Source organism: Pongo pygmaeus, chromosome 10 (assembly GCF_028885625.2).
Source record: "Pongo pygmaeus isolate AG05252 chromosome 10, NHGRI_mPonPyg2-v2.0_pri, whole genome shotgun sequence".
Lineage (NCBI taxonomy): Eukaryota > Metazoa > Chordata > Mammalia > Primates > Hominidae > Pongo > Pongo pygmaeus.
This window is the reverse complement of record NC_072383.2, coordinates 8,305,265-8,325,276: the sequence shown is the minus strand read 5'-3', so window position 1 is coordinate 8,325,276 and position 20,012 is coordinate 8,305,265. Positions and strand designations below refer to the sequence as shown.

At 41.4% G+C, this 20,012-nt stretch overlaps 1 protein-coding gene across 2 annotated transcripts; it reads right to left on the bottom strand.

Moving 5' to 3' along the window:
• Window positions 1-263: 263 nt before the first annotated feature.
• NECAP1 (NECAP endocytosis associated 1) lies at window positions 264-20,011 on the bottom strand. Of its 2 annotated transcripts, none has more exons than XM_054442779.2 (8): window positions 19,831-19,979; window positions 12,263-12,363; window positions 12,000-12,104; window positions 10,424-10,505; window positions 9,490-9,598; window positions 9,219-9,402; window positions 6,891-6,993; window positions 264-324 (listed from the first exon to the last, which is right to left on the bottom strand). In XM_054442779.2, exons 1-8 carry the CDS (start codon window positions 19,923-19,925, stop codon window positions 267-269), a joined length of 837 nt encoding a protein of 278 aa, XP_054298754.1. In that variant the 5' UTR covers window positions 19,926-19,979; the 3' UTR covers window positions 264-266. The 2 variants fall into 2 exon arrangements, with proteins under 2 accessions (XP_054298754.1, XP_054298755.1); XM_054442780.2 differs by lacking the exon at window positions 264-324 and adding an exon at window positions 4,824-6,552 and having other exon boundaries at window positions 19,831-20,011.
• Window position 20,012: the final 1 nt, after the last annotated feature.

Below are 20,012 nucleotides of genomic sequence, written 5' to 3'. Positions count from 1 at the left end.
GTCTTGGTGCTTATTCATCTTATAGCTGAAGGTTTGTACCTTTGACCATTATCTTCTTTCTTCCCTGACCTCCCAGCCTGGGTAACTGTGATTCTACTGTGTTTCTATGAGTTTGACTTTTTCTAGATTCCACTTGTAAGTGAGATCATGCATTATTTATCCGTCTGGCTTATTTCATTTAGTGTCTTCTGCAAACAAAGACAATTTTATTTCTTCCTTTCTGATTTGAATGCCTCTTATTTCTTTTTCTTGCCTGATTGCTCTGGCTAAGTCTTCCAGCAGCATGTTGAATAGAAGTAGTGAGTGGGCATCCTTGTCTTCTTCCTAAATTAGAGGAAAAGCTTTCAGTTTTTCACCACAGACAATAATGTTAGCTCTGGGCTTGTGATATATGGCCTTTATTGTGTTGAAGTAAGTTCTTTCTATATCTAAATTGTAGGGTATTTATCATAAAAGAATGTTGAATTTAGTTAAATGCTTTTTCTGCATCTATTGGGATGGTATGGCCTTTGTCCTTCATTCTGTTAAGACAGTTCATCACATTTGATTTGTGTGTGTTGAACCATCCTTGTATCCAAGGGATAAGTCCCACTTGATCACGGTGCATAATCTTTTAACAGGCTCTATTAAATATACTAGCCAAATTCAGTTGGCTAGTATTTTCTTGAGGATTTTGCATCTGTGTTTATCAGGGATACTGGGATGTAATTTTCTTGCAGTGTTCTTATCTGGCTTTGGTATCAGGGTAATGCTGACCCTGTAAAATGAATTTGAAATTATTCCCTCCTCTTCAATTTTTTGGAAGAGTTTGAGAAGGATTGGTATCAGTTCTTTCTTTTTAATGTAGGAGAAAAGGCATATAAATTTCATTTATTTCTGCTCTGATCTTTGTGTTTTTTTTTTTTTTTTTTTTTGAGATGGAGTCTCACTCTGTCACCCAGGCTGGAGTGCAATGGCACAGTCTCGGCTCAGTGCAACCTCCGCCTCCCGGATTCAAGCAATTCTCCCGCCTCAGCCTCCCGAGTAGCTGGGACTATAGGCGCGTGCCACCACACCCAGCTAATTTTTGTATTTTTAGGAAAGACACGGTTTCACTATGTTGGCCAGGCTCGTCTCGAACTCCTGACCTCGTGATCCGCCCGCCTCGGCTTCACAAAGTGCTGGGATTACAGGCGTGAGCCACCGCACCTGGCCTGTAACTTCTTTCTTTCTGCTAACTTTAGGCTTTGGCTAGTTCCTGTAGGTGTAACATTAGGTTGTTTGAGATCTTTCTTTTTTCTTAATGGAAGTATAAACTTCCCTTTCAGAACTACTTTTGCTGCATCCCATAAATTTTGATATGCTGTGTTTCCACTTTAATTTGTCTCAAGATATTTTTTTCTTTTTTGATTCTTTGACCCATCAGTTTTTCAGGAAACTTTTTAATTTCCACATATTTGTGAATGTTCTGGTTTTCATCCTGTTATTGATTTCTAATTTCAGACTATTATAGTCAAAAGATACTCATTATGATTTCAATCTTAAATTTGTTAAGACTTGTTTTGTGACCAAACATATTTATACTGGAGAACATTCCATGTGCACTTGAGAAGCATGTGTATTCTGCTGCTGTCGAATAAATGTTGTGTGTATGTCTTTTAGGCCCATATTGTCTAAAGTGCAGCTCAAGTTCGACGTTTCCTCTTTGATTTTCCGTCTGATCTATCCATTGTTGAAAGCGGGGTATTCTATTGCTATTTCCCTCTTCAAGTCTGTAAAGAGGGCTGTTCTGCCATTCTTTCGTTCCTTTACTTTCTTAATAAACTTGCTTTCACTTTTTAAAAAAATCTGTTATTTGCTTTATATATTTTGATGCTCCAATCATCTTGATGAATTTACCTCTTTGGGCCAGGTGTGATGGCTCACACCTGTAATCCCAGCACTTTGGGAGGCCGAGGTGGGTGGATCACTTGAAGTCTGGAGTTCAAGACCAGCCTGGCCAACACGGTGAAACCCCATCTCTACTAAAAATACAAAAATTAGCCGGGCATGGTAGTACATGCCTGTAGTTCCAGCTTCAGGAGGCTGAGGCAGGAGAATTGCTTGAACCCAGGAGGCAGAGGTTGCAGTGAGCCGAGATCATACCACTGCACTCCAGCCTGGGCAAGAGGGAGATCCTGTCTCAAAAAAAAAAAAAGAATTTACCTCTTCAACATTTATGTAATGACCGTGTCTCTTACTCTTGTTATAGCTTTTGACTTAAAGTCTATTTTGTCTGAAATACATACAGTATTCCCCCCTTATCCTGAGGGAATACATTCCAAGATCCCCCTTGGATGCCTGAAACCACAGATGGTACTGAACCCTATATACATTATGTTTTCTCCTATATATACACCTATGATAAAGTTTAATTTATAAATTAGGCACAGCAAGAGATTAACAATAAGTAATAATAAAATAGAATAAATATAACAATATGCTAGAGTCACTACTCTTGTGCTTTGGGGCCACTATAAAGTAAAATAAGGGTTAACTGAATTTGTACAAGCATTGCAACCCCACAACAATCTGATAGCCGAGAGGACTACTAAGTGTCGAATAGGTAGGTAATGTATACAGAATGGATACATTGGACAAAAGGATGATTCACATCCAGGGCAGGGCAAAGGAATATGGTGTGAGATTTCATCACACTACTCAGAACAGTGTGCCACTATTTTTTTTTTTTTTTTTTTTTTTGAGACGGAGTCTCGCTCTGTCGCCCAGGCTGGAGTGAAGTGGCGCAATCTCGGCTCACTGCAAGCTCCACCTCCCAGCTTCACGCCATTCTGCCTCAGCCTCCCGAGTAGCTGGGACTACAGGTGCCCGCCACCACGCCTGGCTAATTTTTTCTATTTTTTAGTAGAGACGGGGTTTCACCATGTTAGCCAGGATGGTCTCGATCTCCTGAACTCATGATCCACCTGCCTCGGACTCCCAAAGTGCTGGGATTACAGGGGTGAGCCACCATGCCCGGCCCCCAGTGTGCCACTTTTAAACTTATGAATAATTTTTGAAATTTTCCACTTAGTATTTCCAAAGCATGGTTGACTGCAGGTAACTGAAAGCATAGAAAACAACACCTCAGATAAGGAGGGACTATATAGTAATATAGCTACCCCTGCTCTCTTTTGCATGAAATATCTTTCTCCATGCCTCCATTTCAGTCTCTATGTGTCCTTAAAGGTGAAGTGATGCTCTTGTAGGCAGAATACAGTTGAGTCTTGTTTTTTTAATTCATTTAGCCACTCTGTCTTTTGATTGGAGAATGTAATCCATTTTGCATTCAAAATAATCATTAATAGGTAAGGACTTACTATTGCCATTGTTCAAATTGTTTTTTGATTGTTTTGTGGGCCCTTTGTTCCTTTCTTCCTCTCTTGCTCTATTCCTTTGTTATTTGATGATTTTCTATAGTCCTTCGATTGTTCTCTTTATCTTTTGTGTATCTACTATAGGTTTTTGCTTTGTGGTTACCATGAGGTTTACATAACACTTTTCAACAGTTTATTTTAAGCTGATAATTTAAATCACATACAAAAACTCTGCACTTTAACTTTCCCTCCCATATATATTTTTTGTTTTGTTTGAGACAGGGTCTTACTATGTTGGCCAGGTTCATCTTGAACTCCTGGTCTCAAGCAATACTCCCGCCTCAGCCTCCCAAAGTGCTAGGATTACAGGCGTGAGCCACCACACCCAGCCACATTTTGTTTTTGATACCAATTTTCATATTTTTATACTGTATATCCACTAACAAATTACTGTAGCTATAGTTTTACAGTTTTCGGGGGGTTTTTGGAGGGTTTTTTTTTTTGGAGATGGAGTCTCACTGTCACCCAGGCTGGAGTGCAGTGGTGCAATCTTAGCCCACTGCAACCTCTGCCTCCCAAGTTCAAGTGATTCTCCTGCCTCAGCCTCCAGAGTAGCTGGGATCACAGGCACCCACCACTACGCCCAGCTAATTTTTGTATTTGTAGTAGTGACAGGGTTTCACCATGTTGGCCAGGCTGGTCTCGAACTCCTGACTTCCGGTGATCCACCCGCCTCAGCCTCCCAAAGTGCTAGCATTATAGGTATAAGCCACCATGCCCAGCCTTGATTCATGTTTTTTTTTTGTTTTGTTTTTTCTTTTGAGAGAGTCTCATTTTATCACCCAGGCTAGAGTACCATGGTACAATCACAGCTCACTGCAGCCTTGTCCTCCCAGGCTCAAGTGACCCTCTCACCTCAGCCTCCCAAGTAGCTAGGACTACAGGCACATGCTGCCATGCCCAGCTAATTTTTAGATTTTTTGTAGAGATGATCTTGCTGTACTGCCCAGGCTGGTCTTGAACTGGCTTCAACCAATCTTCCCACCTTAGCCTCTCAAAGTGCTGGAATTACAGGAGTAAACCACCAAATCTAGCTAATTTATCTCCTGTGACAATCACTGAACAAGAACTCCCAAGATCTTTCCGGTTTCCAAAGTCTGTGGTTCTGACCTTAGTTATTTCTCTTATACTGATCCCTTTCATTTCTGCTGATTACAGTTAAGATATAAGAGGTGGCCTAGATCATGAAGCTAACTTGAAGCAAATTAAATTAACTGTACCAGAAAATAAATAATGAATATTCATTGATTACACAGAGTGCTCTGTCATTTTAGAACCATGAGCACAGAAGGCTAGTCTCAACTTCTTAAAAGCCTTATTTCTTAATAAAGAGTGATATAAATATCCTTTATTACCTACTGGTCTACTTATATTTGGTCAATTAAATTTAAAAAGTAATCAAATAAGCAAATTAAAAGATAAAAGAGACACTTTTTCATATTTTTAATTACCATTATTGCACCAATACAGCATATGCTTTATATACATATATCTTAAACATTTTCCATTTTTCAGGAATTCAAATACATAATATATTATCATCTTGAGAATACAAAGAACACAACATGGAGGAAGATTGAGAAAATAGGTTCCCAGTATTTAGTCACTAGTGATTCTACAGACTTTCCTTTTAGTGTTTTCTACTGGAATTTTAATATGTCCTGCCATGGCTCTGCAAGAATAGAGCTGCCTGGAAAAGGAGGCAATGAAAAGAAAATGGACCCAAAGTCAGAAAACGTTAAGAAGGGAATCCAGGAAAGTAATATATTTTGAAACTAAACATAAGGACTCCCTTCAGCCAGAGTGTACATACCCAATAGGTGCAAAAAGGAAGAAATGATATCTTCCCATTTCATCCTCAAAATTGCTCATTTAGAAACAAAATAGAAAGTACCCATTCACCTAAGAAGCAGAACTTTTTTCACAGCATTGTAAAAGGAATGGCAGGGCAGAGGGAAAGGAAAGTAGTGGGAGAACAACTTGCTTTTAAGATACCCTGGGTGACAGGTATCAAAGACTTGGGCAAAACCTGTCACAGTAAATCTGTGACTCTCCAACTTCCTTCACAAATGACAATATACATAATAGCAGCTTTCTATTAAAGAACTACATGAACTGAAAAGAAATGTTTATGAAAAGGGGCCAGATACCCAGGCAGCAAGGCAATGAGGATACTAAACAAGAGTTAAGTGCTTTCAACCTCTCTGCTCTACAGATCAGGTTAAAAACTCTAAACCCTTCAACTTAAGGTCAAACAACAGGGCAAATACAAATTAATGCCATGCTTCAAATGCAGCAACCAGATGGAGCTGCAAGAAATCAAACATTCCTATAGACTATCACTTGGAAAGCACAGCCTCTTGAACCTCCTTCATTACAGAAACACCCACTGGTCAAAGATGTTACACAATTCAAATTCAACAAACAGAAAAGAGTAGTGGAGGTGCCACCAACACAACCCTCTTATCATAGAAAGAGACATGTAAACACACAAGAGGGTGATGGAGCTGCACCCAGCACTGGATGTTCACTGTGTACAATAAGCCTGAAGGAGACTACACAGCAGAGACCCAGGAAATAGGTCTTTCTCCATATCTACCCCTATCAAAATTCTGAATTTGTAAACACTAAGGTCAGCCTGTCCATTTTTAGTCCTGGGTTAGTGGAGAAGGAAGTTGCAAGGTTTTTGACTCCCCTGAAATTGCTAAATAGGGCTTCACAAAGAGGCACACGAGGGTCATGAGATGATTTTGAAATAAGTTAAAGAATTTAAAAGATGAGACAAATTTTACAGATGTCAGAGGTCATTCCCCCTCAAACAGACGCTGGCCTTTTGAGCCCTGCATAGTCAGCCAAAACTATGATAAGATTCACTAGTCCCCTACCTTGGTACTAAGCAGGAGATTAACAGATACTTTCTTGGCTGTACAAGTAACAACACAGGGGAGTGACATAAACCAGCTTGAATGTGATGGAGAAGCTATGAAAAAGATTGTCCAGTCATTTTGATTCTGGGGAGGAAATGGGTTCCTAACTTCCCTCACAGATTGGTGCCCTCAAGGTCATTTTTATTCCTCAAGTCTGTCCTTAATGTCCTGCCAATGCCATTCAGAACTGGACCCAGTTGGATGGCTGTGGTGCCTGGTTTGGAACAGAGCTGCAAGACAGGAGAATAGAGAAAGCCAAAGACATAATATTAGGATAACAACTCCATTCTTTACTTAATAGTTTCTAAGAAATCACTGCCTAGAATTTCCAAAACCACAGTTCATGGCAATTCTACTTACCAAGGCCTGAAATATCCCACTCAAACCTCCTCCTACAGCTTTTTTGTCCCCCCATTCCCAGCACTACTGTATTTCCTTCACTAGAACTCCTCCAAAAGACTCTATGTGACCTGCATATCCATTGCTTCTCCAGATCAAAGATTTCAATTGAGTGTACATATCTCCTATACCCTGATTGAGAGTATGCTAGTTTCACTATGCCCATTACCTGGATGCAGTGCTGAAGTCTCCCCACAAGTCATTGCTTGCAGAAACTGGAGTTGGTGCTGGTGTCGTGACAGGAGCAGGAGAATCCAAATCTAAAAGGATATCTAAACACAAGGTAAGAAAAGAAAAAAGAAAAACATAATCAAAATCTTGGAGATGAGAATTTATATTGCACAAAAAATCTGTACACAAATGCCACGGCAGCTTTATTCATAATGGTCAAAAACTGTAAACAACCTAGATGTCATTCCATGGGCAATAGTTACACACACTGGTATATCCACACCATGGAATACTACTCAGCAATAAAAAGAAACAGACTATTGATATACACAACTTGAATGAATCTCAAGGGAATTATGCTGAGTGGGAAAAGCTGGTCCCAAAGGTTACATGCTGTATGATTCCTTTCATAGAACATTCCTGAAGTGACAAAATTATAAAGATGGAGAACAGACTGGTGACTGCCAAGCGTTAGGAATGGGGGAAGAAAGGATGAGAGGGAGATGGGTGTGGTTGTGTAAGGTTGACACAGGGGATCTTTGCAGTGATTAAACTGTTCTATAACCTGAAATGATGGTGGATCCATGAACCTACACATGACAAAACTGCAAAGAACTGGCCAGATGCAGTGGCTCACACCTGTAATCCCAGCATTTTAGGGGGCCAAGGCAGGAGGATCACTGAAGCCCAGAAGTTCGAGGCCAGCCTGGACAATGTACTGAGAATCTGTTGCTATAAAAATTTAAAAATTAGCTTGGTGTGGCAGTGTGCACCTGCAGTCCCAGATGTTTGGGGCTGACGCAGAAGGATTTCTTGAGCCCAGGAGTTTGAGGCTGCAGTGAGCTATGACTGCACCACTGTACTCTAGCATGCGCAACAGTGTGAGACCCTATCTCAAAAAATAACAAAAAATCCTGCATGGAACTAAATATACAGATCCACACAAATATACACAGATGAGAACATGTAAAATGGTGTAAGCTGAGTAAGATGAGAAAGTGGTATCAACATCAATTTTTCATTTGTGATACTTGACAATAGTTCCACAAAATATTCCCAATTGAGGGAAACTGGGAAAAGGGTAAACAGGATCTCTTCATATTATTTCTTACAACTGCATGTTAATCTACTATTATCTCAAAATAATAATTTAATTAAAAAAAAATCTTAGATACTATCCCCAGTGGCTTCTGGCAACACTTACCAAAAGAAGCAGGCTATAATATTTTCACCTCAAAAATTCCAGAAAGAGAAAGCTTACCCTTAGTAATCAATTCAACAAATTATCTGCATTGTCCAATACATTAAGTTAAAATTCTCAGATTCTAAGATACAGTTCTCTAATCTTAGAAGAATTCTTTTCTCAGTTCCAATGCTCTCATTTTTCAAATGAGAAGATACAGCTATATTTATTCTTTCTCCCACCAAACAGAAAGAAAGAATGGAAGCGTATGGACAAACCTAGATATCTTCTTTTCTCCCAATTGCTCTTGTGAAGAAATGGGAAGGTTTAAGAAATAACATTTACTAAATGGCTACTATGTTCCAAGTGCTATGCTAGGTGCTGTCAAAATCATTTAACCCTCATGACCTTGGGATGGTAATTATTTTATTTTATCTATTTATTTATTTATTTTTGTTTGTTTCTTTGTTTTTTATGAGACAAGGTCTCACTCTGTCGCCCAGGCTGGAGTACAGTGGTGCAATCATGGTTCACTGCAGCCTCCCAGACTCAAGCCATCCTCCCACCTCAGCCTCCCAAATAGCTGGGTCTACAGGCGTGCACCACCACGTCCGACTAATGTTTGTATTTTTTTTGTAGAGATGGGGTTTCATCGTGTTGCCCAGGCTGATCTCAAACTCCTAAGCTTAAGCAATCCACCCACCTCAGCCTCCCAAAGTGCTGGGATTACAGGCATGAGCCAAGGTCCCCGCTGGGGTGGTTTTACATCTCCAGTTTGTAGATAAGGAAATTGAAACTCAAAAAACTTAAGTAATGTTTACCAAGCACATTCAAATATAAAGTAGCAGAGCTATGACCAAAATCTTGGTCCATCTGACTCAAAAGCTTATAAGCATCTAACCAAGAAAAAAATGAAGGAAATTGTCATTTTAATAAGCAAATATTGTCTGCCAAAGAACCTATGAGATACTATGACTCTTAGTTCACTAGAAAAGCTTTGATTCCTTGCTAGAAGCTGCCAGAATCACCTTGTCAGTACCATGAGCTATTTCATAGCAAAAACATTAACTCTCCTTGACAAACAGGTGTTACTGAATTAAAACATAAGATTGGATTTCTCAAAATTAGAAGTACTAGATTTACCTGCATCACTGCCTCCATGGTTAGATTTCGGAATGGGTGGTGGGGTGACATGATTGCTGATGGCAACTGAGGAGGATGGTGGGGGAATAGTGACTTTGCCTCCTGGCGGGGGTGGGAGTAAGCTCAGGCCCCCACCCCTTGCAGTCCTGGGCTTGGAAGCACCTCCTTTCTTGTTTGTAATGTTCTACAAAAGAAAAAAAGAAGAGCAAGAGAAAGATGTCATAGGCTTATGGAAGCACAGGAAAACAAAATTTTTAAAAACCATACTCACCCCGATACTCAACTTGATGGTTTGTCCTTCCTTGAAGCCCAGATCCAACTTAGGACGAGCATCCATTTCTTGAGATTCCTTGGAAATCTCAGATTCCTGCTTTACCCACCTTTGGGAACACAGCAAGTTATCTTAGTTTGAGATTTCCTGAAAGCAGAGTCTGACATACAAATTTGGGTGTATTTACTTTTATGAAATGAGATTCCAGAAAACACAGTGAGAGATAAAAAAGAGTGAGAAACAAAAGGGAAAAAAGCCAAGAAAGAAAACTACTGGGGTTCAATTCCACTGGGGACTCTCTGAGAAATCTCAAGGAATACGTATTAGAATTGCCTCTTCCAAAAGGATGGCATTTAGCCACCAATTCCCATTCCCCACAGTTGAGGGCTGCTCCTGAGGGGGTGTTAGTTTCTTAGTCTCTCCAAGTTAAAGCTTGCTCTTAGCCTTCTATAACTTCAGAGAGTCCTGAGGCAGGAAAGGAGAGATATGCTTGCTCTTGAGGTAGGAAGCTCACAGTGTGCATAGTGCTGTCACCACAGCTGCACCAAAATCAAGTGGACTAAAGAAATGTTGCAAAAGTCACAAAACATGTCAGCTACATAAGGTAACAAGAGTGGCACACAACTCCCCACATAAAGCCCTGCTGTTACCATAGGCCTCCCTCTACCACCTAAAAGACGGGGCAACATTCGACAGAGCATCATTTCAAACTACTGCACAAGGGATCTAAAACATATTGCAGGCTATAAGGAAAGGAAACAGAATAGATACAAAGATGACCCAAGGAAACAAAAGTGAATGAGGAGATTTATATTCACAATGAAATAGTTGAAGAAATAAAGAAACCAGGAGGAAAAGAGATACTGCCCATTCACGTGAGAAGCAGCATTCCTACAAGCATTCGACCTCGTAACTAAGGACAAGCTTCACTCACTTGAAGTGATCCTGCAAGGAGACATTAAAGTCGAAGGCATCTCCCCGATCTGTGAAGCCAATGCCAATGAAAGCACTGCGCCCTGTGGAAAAGGTAGGAAGACTCAACTAAGAAGTATCCTCTATGGCAGGAGCCCCCAACCCCCGGCACCAGTCTGTGGCCTGTGAGAAACCAGGCCATGCAGCAGGAGGTGAGTTGTACACAAGAGAGCAAAGCTTCATTGTATTTACAGCCGCTCCCCATCACTTGCATTAGCACCTGAGCTCTGCCTCCTGTCAGATCAGTGGCAGCATTAGATTCTCAGAGGGGTGTGACCCCTACTGTGAACTGCACATGTGAGGGATCTAGGTTATGTGCTCCCTATGAGAATCTGATGCCTGATGATCTGTCACTGTCTCCCATCACCCCCAGATGGGGGTCTCCCATCACCCCCAGATGGGGGTCTCCCATCACCCCCGTCTAGTTGGGGGAAAACAAGCTCAAGGCTCCCACTGATTCTACATTATAGTGAGTTGTATAATTATTTCATTATACATTACAATGTAATAATAATAGAAATAAAGTGTACAATAAATGTGATGCACTTGAATCATCCTGAAACCATCCCCTAATGCCGGTCTGTGGAAAACTGTCTTCCACAAAACGGGTCCCTGGTGCCAAAAAGGTTGAGGACTGCTGCTCTACGGCAAATTTTGCCCAATGAAAACATAACAGTCACCCTAACTAGACAAAGTCTGAATGTGAAACATCTTCTCATAGACCAAGAGTCGATAAACTACATAGAGCCCATGGGCTTTATCCTGCCATAGCTTGGTTTTGTAGAAAAAGTTTCATGGAACACAGTGATATCAATGTGTTTACATATTTTCTACAGTGCTTTCACACTACAACAGCAAAACTGAGTAGTTGCAACACAGGCCACTTGACCTGCAAAACCTAAAATATTTATTATTTGTCTGTTTGCCAACCTCTGTTATAGACCATGGAGAAAAGAGTAAGAATAACTGCCCCACACGTAAGATGATTCAAGATAGTCCCACCAAAAACTACCACAAACAATAAACAGGCAAGAAGTGTGTGGTTTTTTTTTTTTTTTTGAGATGGAGTTTCGCTCTTGTTGCCCAGGCTGGAGTGCAATGGCATGATCTCAGCAACCTCCACTTCCCCAATTCAAGCGATTCTCCTGTCTCAGCCACCTGAGTAGCTGGGATTACAGGCACCTGCCACCACGCCTGGCTAAGTTTTGTATTTTCAGTAGCGACGGGGTTTCATCATATTGGTCAGGCTGGCCTCGAACTCCTGACCTCAGGTGATCCACCCACCTCGGCCTCCTAAAGTGCAAAATGTGTTAATTCATTTGTTAGCTATGTGTTTTTGATTTATTTAAGTCTACATATGAATTACCACATCTTGAACTTGTGCTTATCTATTACAAATAACACGTTAATACTTTTCCTTTAGCAACTATAGCAACTTTAGAGAAAGGGAAGAAAAAATGAAGTAAACCAAAGAAAGATAAATGCAATCAGACACACTTTTCATGGCTGCGTTCCACTCAAAATCCCAGTTCTCTTACCAGTACCATCCTGGATCCGGATTACAAAGTAGCGGCTGGAATCTGTCACTGTCTCCACAGCAATACCAGGATATTGTTCTACTGGTGCCTGAGCAAAGAGCTCCCCTGACAGATAAGAGAAAGACTTTTTTGAGTAAAGGAAGCCAAAATCCAGAATTCCAATTAACAACTAGTATTTCCATTCCAGTCCCCAAATTGAAGGTACTTATAAAAGCACACCAAATTAATATTCTTAATGTTAGAGGGTCACCTGCAAAGATTACCTGAAACTTTATCCTCGAGTTTGATATAGGCAGTCTTCCCTTTTGAAGTGATTCGGAGGCGACCAGTCCAATCAGGCTGGTCTAATTTCCAGTCAGATGCCCTAGGAGAGGAAAAGAGGAAGCCTCAGGCACATGTCCTTAATTTACTAACACCTACCCAGAATCTTTTACTGTATTTCTATTTCCCTGTCCTGGATTGCCTATTCTTTCTACCTATTAATCAACAAGAATAATTCATGATCTATTTAGATGCCTCATGTTACATATAGTCCAAAGCAAGTAAAAGACAATGCTACTACTTGAGGACTTTGGAGTCCAATAAGCATCATTAAAAAGATGTAAAAGCACAAATAAAAGCAATAAAAAATAAAATTCTGGCCGAGCATGGTGGCTCAAGCCTGTAATCCCAGCACTTTGGGAGGCCAAGGTGGGTGGATCACTTGAGGTCAGGAGTTTGAGACCAGTCTGGCCAACATGGTGAAACCCCATCTTCTAAAAATACAAAAATTAGCTGGTTATGGTGGCGTGCGCCTGTAATCCCTTGGGAGGCTGAGGCAGAATCAACTGAACCTGGGAGGTGGAGGCTGCAGTGAGCCGAGATTGTGCCACTGCTCTCCAGCCTGGGCGACAGAACGAGACTTGGTCTCAAATAAATAAATAAATAAAATTTCTCATAACGATGCTATTTCCAAACTATAGATGGTATACTAGATAACCATGCTTTACTAATCAGATAACAACAAAGTCTACTAAATTAAATATCCTAGGTAATGGGAGCCCTCCCAAATCAGTAAATATACTATCTTTCACTGAATTCAAACAATATTTATACAGTACTTATTAAGACAGAGGCATCACTGTTCTAGATGCTTAGGATACAACAGCAACCAAAACAAAGATTCCAACCCTCATGAGGCTTACATCCTAACAGAAGATAGAAAATAAAAAAGAAACATAATAAACAGCATAATTAGTATCTTAGAAAGTGGTGAGTTCTAAGGTAAGAAGAAAATGTCGAGGCAAATTAGGAAGATTGAGAAGACAGTGGGAGAAGGAACAAGTTGGAGCATTCAAGAGGGTGGCTGGGGTAGGTCTCATTAAGGTGAAATGTGAGCTAAAATGTGAAGCAAGAGAGTTATCCATACAGACGTCTGGGGGAAAAGCATTCGAGACACGAGGAACAGCTAGCCCAAAGGTGCTAAGGTGGGGGCATACCTGGCATGTTTGAGAGACAACAAGGAAGCCACTGTGGTTAGAACGGAATAAGAGACAAGGTGGCAGAGGCAACAGACGGCCAGATCATGCAGGGCCGCCACTGTGGTTAGAACGGAATAAGAGACAAGGTGGCAGAGGCAACAGACGGCCAGATCATGCATGGCCTTGTGGGCCATAGTAACAACTTCAGCTTTCACTCTGAGTGAAAAAAGAGCTATTACAAATTTTAAGCAGAGGTGTGACATGATCTCCCTTATATTCTAAAAAGATTACTACATCTGCTGTCTGGAGAAAAGCTGTAGGGATAAGAGGACTGAAGCAGGGGGATTAGCTAAGAGACTACTGCAGTAATCTAGAAAAGTCACAATGGTAGCAGAAGCGGCTAGATTCTGGATATATTTAGGGTAAAAGCAGCAGGATTTTCTAATGGATTAGATATGGAATAGAAGCCAAGGACAACTCCAAGGTGTTTAGCCTGAGCAAAGGAGTTGCCAATTATTGAGATGAGAAGGAACACGTCTAGGAAGAAGGATCAGGGATTCAGTTTTAAATGTGCTGAGTTTGAGATGTCTAGCAGATTTTCAAGAGATGTAGAGTAGGCAGTAAAATATATGAGACGAGTTCAAGAAAGACATCTGGGCTGGAGATACAAACGGCCATGAAAACATCAGAAATTTATAAAACGTGTTATAATCAACTTGAACAACAACTAAGATTATTTATGATGAATTTTACAAAACATTATATTTGTGATTTGTTTTGCCAGGAGTATGGAAAAGAGATGAGCAAAGTAAAAGTTATTAATAATTCATCTTTTAAGAAACCAAAGACTAATACTTAAAGACTAGAAAAGCAACCATAAGGTATATCTGAACAAGAATGAGTTTAATAAGATGAGAGGTAAAAAGCTGAAAGGAGGAAAATGAAAGGGAAAATTAGCACAGGTTTTGAACAGGATCTGTAAAATAAATCCTTCCCATTCTCTTCCCTCTTGATTCCCTGCCCTCAAAGACCCTGAAGTACCTAAATCTGATCCAGATTAGAGAGCGCTAAAGTTCCTCATCTATTATATTAATTAGTCATTACTTATTATAATCATGCCACCAACAGCCAATGTAAATGGACTATTAAAAATATTAGGAACAGACAGGCAGGGTGCTCACGCCTATAACCAGCACTTTGGGAGGCCGAGGCGGGAGGACTGCTTGAGCCCAAGAATTTGAGGTTGCAGTGAGCTACGATCGCCCCACTGCACTCTAGCCTGAGCAACAGGGTGAGACTCTGTCTCTAAAAAAAAAAAAAAAAAAATTAGGAACAAGCCTATTAAATGTGTTTTTCTTGTACGAGTTCCTTATTCATCTTGTGTATCTAGTGTCCAATATTTAACAAATTCTGTAAGTAAATGGATATTCATGGCAGCAGATTCCCTCAGCCTTGAGCCTTAGTTCCTTTCCTACTCCAAGACCTAATCTAAAGAACTCTTGATTTTGCTTGTCCTCTGACAATATTTTAAACTCACCTCACAAATTTTCATTTACCTTAGTAATAAAACTTTATATATGTATTAATAAAAAACCACTATGATGATTCACAGTAAGATTCCAAATGTACATTTTATTATGTCCTTATAGTAGCTACGTGAAATAGGCATGAAAAGCCTGTCATACCTCTTTCTCTCTAAATGATGGAAAGGATAACACAGTAAGTAATAATGCCTAACTTCAAAGTCCATTATTCTTTCATTACACTGAAATGCATTATAGAGGTTAATATTGATTTAGCTAAGGGAAGAGGGTAGTGAAGAATATTTTTTTAAAAAAATAGTTTTATAGGTTGGAAAACTGTTTTCTAACCATTTATTTATTTGTGTGTGTGTGTGTGTAATAGTCTCACTCTTCCACCCAGGCTGGAGTGCAATGGTGCGATCTTGGCTCACTGCAACCTCCGCCTCCCAGGTTCAAGCGATTCTCTTGCCTCAGCCTCCTGAGTAGCTGAGATTACAGGCACAGGCCACCATGCCCAGCTAATTTCTTTTGTATTTTTAGCAAAGATGGGGTTCCACCAAGTTGACCAGGCTGGTCTCAAACTCCTGACTTTAGGAAATCCGCCCGCCTTGGCCTCCCAAAGTGCTGGGATTACAGGAGTGAGCGACCGCACCCAGCTTGTTTTCTAAGCATTTGTAAGTTTCCTTTTTGTTTGTTTTGAGACAGAGTCCTGCTCTGTCGCCTAGGCTGGAGAGCAGTGGCATGATCTCAGCTCACTGCAACCTCCACCTCCCGGGTTCAAACAATTCTCCTGCCTCAGCCTCCCAGGTAGCTGGGACTACAGGTGTGCGCCACCACGGCTGGCTAAGTTTTTTGTATTTTTGTAGAGACGGGGTTTCACCATGTTGGCCAGGCTGGTCTGGAACTCCTGACCTTAAGTGATCTGTGCACCTCGGCCTCCCAAAGTCCTGGGATTACAGACATGAGCCACCGCACTCAGCCTGTTAAGTTTCTTGTCAACCCAAATTTTCCTTCTCATAGTCTAGAAGTCTGGTCAGTGAAAGTCTGGGAACAAACAGCTTACATTAGGTGAATTAAAATCAATTATTCTCTTTAATCTTATCAGTTACTCAAAGGAAAAATTCCTCCTGCTTTCTAAAAAGCCCAGTTTGTCCTTTAATGTCAGCCTAGAGAATAAACCCTGCTTATAATATAAAGTGGGTTCTGGCAAATAAGAAAGATTATACAAACAAAAAGAAAACCAGCATTTATGAAGCATTTATTATGTGCCAGGCATTATGCCCATTCTTGTGAAAATTAAGTGAGAGGGCCGGGCGCAGTGGCTCATGCCTGTAATCCCAGCACTTTGGGAGGTTGAGGTGGGTGGATTGCCTGAGGCCAGGAGTTCAAGACCAGCCTGGCCAACATGGTGAAACCCCATCTCTACTAAAAATACAAAAAATTAGCCAAGCATGGCAGCGCACATCTGTAATCTCAACTACTCAGGAGGCTGAGACACGAGAATCGCTTGAATCTGGGAGGCAGAGATTGCAGTGAGCCAAGATCACACCATTGCATTCCAGCCTGGGTGACAGCGAGACTCTGTTTCAACAAAAAAAAAAAAAAAAAAAGAAGGTTAAGCGAGAGGATCCTACAAGGTAAGTATAGTTATAGTCATTTTTACAAATGAAGAAACTAACATTCAAAAGTGGTGATTTGCCAAAGGTAACCCAGCAAATAAATATCGTTATTCAAACTTAATTCTGCTCTCTTCATGTACGGTACTAAAAAAGTGATTGATGATAACATGCCTCTTGGAGGATAAAAAATGCCAATAGGCATGGAAAACACAGAAGGATCACATGAAAAAGAGGAAAATTAAGAAACTGCTTTAATGGCTCAGTGCAGTTAACTGATGTAAGTATAAAGGTTGTGGAAAACTAGGAAGTGAAGATAGAGAATGCAGATGGGTGAGGGGGAGGTGTTTTAAAAAGCTTGAAGTAGGCCAGGTGTGGTGACTCACGCCTGTAATCCCAGCACTTTGGGAGGCCAAGGCAGGTGGATCACGAGGTCAAGAGTTTGAGACCAGCCTGGCCAACATAGTGAAACCCCGTCTCTACTAAAAATACAAAAATTTTTAGTAGAGGGCATGGTGGCACGTGCCTGTAGTCCCAGCTACTTGGGAGGCTGAGGCAGGAAAATCACTTGAACCGGGAAGGCAGAGGCTGTGGCGAGCTGAGATTGCGCCACTGCACTCCAGCCTGGACAACAGAGTGAGACTCCATCTCAAAAAAAAAAAAAACTTCAAGAAAAAGAATATAATCCCACTTCAATATGTATCACATCCTTTAGGAGTCTTAACTCCTAAAGTTGGAAGTAATGAGCTATTTGACCTTATTTAACAGTTCAATCAATGCCAATTTATGTGATTAGGTTTCTCTGTGTAATCTACTGATTTCTTCTTTCAGTCAACATTTATAGGGTGCCCAAAGTGTACCAGATACTGTGCTAGCCCCTGGGAATATAAAGTTAAAAAGGTCTCAAGATGTTCACAGTCTAGTCTGGAGAAAAAAGGAGACTAAACAATCCATTGTAATCCATTACAATACAAAATGAAGAGCCCTGGAATAGAGACAAGAATAAAGTGCTATGCAGGAACAGAAAACCAAACACCACATGTTCTCACTCACAAGTGGGAGTTGAACAGTGAGAACGCATGGACACAGGGAGGGGAACAACACACACTGGGGCCTCTCGGGGAAGGGGCGAGGATGACAGGTTGACAGGTGCAGCAAACCACCATGGCACAAGTATACCTATGTAACAAACCTGCACATTCTGCACATGTATCCCAGAACTTAAAGTAAAAAAGAAAAAGAAAAAAGAAAAAGGTGCTATGGAAGCAACAGGGTGCATATCTAAACCAGAATGGAAGGGTCACATAGGGCTTCCCAAAGAAGGTGATGTTTGACTCATATAGTACCTGTAACTACCATCCAAAAGCATGTTGATTTCTACTTAGGGTCAGTTTGGGGTCCAACTAAAAGCTTATTAAAAACACAACTGCTACCTCTTTGCCAAAGGTGCAACCCACAGGGCCCAGTGCACAGGTCAGCAAGCATAAAAATATTGATTCATGATGAATAAGACTCCAGTAAGGGGCAAAATAATAGACAAAAGGAGAGGTTAACTTTTCAGCCAAGGTAATGATAAATGCCAGGAGGAAAAATCACAATGATGATGTGGGTCAGAGAGAAGAATAAGAACAGTATCTTGGCCAGGTGCAGTGGCCCACACCTGTAATTTCAACATTTTGGGAGGCTGTGGCAGGAGAATCACTTGAGGCCAGGAGTTCGAGACCAGCCTGGGAAATATATCAAGATCCTGTCTACACAAAAAAATTTAAAAATTAGCCAGGCATGGTGAGGCAATGCCTGTAGCCCTAGCAACTTGGGAGGCTGAGGTAGGAGGATCCCTTGTGCCCAGGAGTACACAGCTGCCGTGGGCTAGGATTGCACCACTGCACTCCAGCCTGGATGATAGAATGAGACCCCGCCTCTCTAAAAAAAAAAAAAAAAAAAAACGACGGCTGGGCATGGTGTCACGCCTGTAATCCCAGTACTATGGGAGGCCAAGGTGGGCAGATCACAAGGTCAGGAGTTCAAGACCAGCCTGGCCAACTTGGTGAAACCCCATCTCTACTCAAAATACAAAAATTAGCCAGGTGTGGTGGTGCATGCCTGTAATCCCAACTGTTCAGGAAGCTGAAGCAGGAGAATCGCTTGAACCCAGGAGGCGGAGGTTGCAGTGAGCTGAGATTGAGCCATTGCGCTCCAGCCTGGGCAACAAAGTGAGACTCCATCTCAAAAAAAAAAAAAAAAACAAAGAACAAACAAATAGTGTTTGTAACTGCTTTATTGCATTTCCTACATTCTTTCACATCCATTATATGATTTAATTTTACTCTCCCAAAAACCCTTGTTAAGTACATTATCAGAAGAGCGCAGGTATCATCACTAACAGGTTTGGTTTTTTTTTTCTATTTTACAGATGAGAAAATTGAGGCTTGGAAAGGGCTCACACTCATATTGTTTAACATGAAGCCCAGTGAACTGTCTTTCAACTACATAATGTCCTATAGCATCCTCAGAACCTCACAGTCATTGGATTACAAGGTAGTTAGTTAGGCCCAACAGAGAAAAATGCTGCCTCAACTTTGGAGGGAAAAGGTGTAGGAGAGGTTAAGAAGGGAGGTAGGGAAGGAAGACAGAAAATACTATATATACAATGAGAAGAAACAGAATGAACAACCATTGTAAAGTTTATGATCATAACCTTTGCTCACTGGTAAAACTGCTGAAGGAAAAACCGAATGGTGGATGATGACAGTTGGTGACGAAATTGACAACAGTACAAAAAATAAATCAGATAATCCACAGTGGCAAGCAACATGATTACCCATAAATGTGCATGGGGAACTGGAAAGGTGTGTGTGTGTGAGAAAGGATGAGGATGATAAGCTGAAGGACGCAGGGAAGAGCGAATGAAAGGGGACTGGCGATGGAGCAGGCACGACTGAAAGTGGATGATGGGGAGCAGATGGGTGCCCCAGGGGGTTACGGGGGAGGCAGAGTGGATAACGCAGAGTGGCAATTTAAAAAAAAAAAAAAAAAAAAAGGCAGAAATATGGTGATAACAGTCCAGAGTGGAGATGGAGCAGGAGGTCAAGGAGATGACAACCCAGGTAGGGAGGCTAGCAAGGTGACAATACAGAGGTAGTAGTGGCAGGGACGGACAGCGTGCTAGCTGAGAAGGAAGCTGTCATCTGCGACAGAGTACGGGTGTGCGGCAGCGCCTCGGGGTTAGTACCTGTAACCGCGGTTGGAGGCCCGGGGCGGAATCCGGTAGACGCTGACGTCCGGCTTCACACACAGCACAGACTCGTACTCCAACTCGGCCGCCATCTTGGCTCCGCTGTCCGCGCTGCCGGGGGCGAAACGTAAAACCGGGGGCGGAGCACCGGAGGTGGAGATGCAAAGCGCGACAACTTC

What these genes read in the sequence shown, in the direction of transcription:
- NECAP1 (XM_054442779.2), bottom strand. Translation starts at nt 19,925, where the DNA reads ATGGCGGCCGAGTTGGAGTACGAGTCTGTGCTGTGTGTGAAGCCGGAC. An exon ending in ACTCGAGGATAAAGTTTCAG is followed by an intron (nt 12,105 to 12,262) that starts GTAATCTTTGCA and finishes CTTATCTGTCAG; the next exon opens with GGGAGCTCTTTGCTCAGGCA. An exon ending in CCATCAAGTTGAGTATCGGG is followed by an intron (nt 9,403 to 9,489) that starts GTGAGTATGGTT and finishes TTTCTTTTGTAG; the next exon opens with AACATTACAAACAAGAAAGG.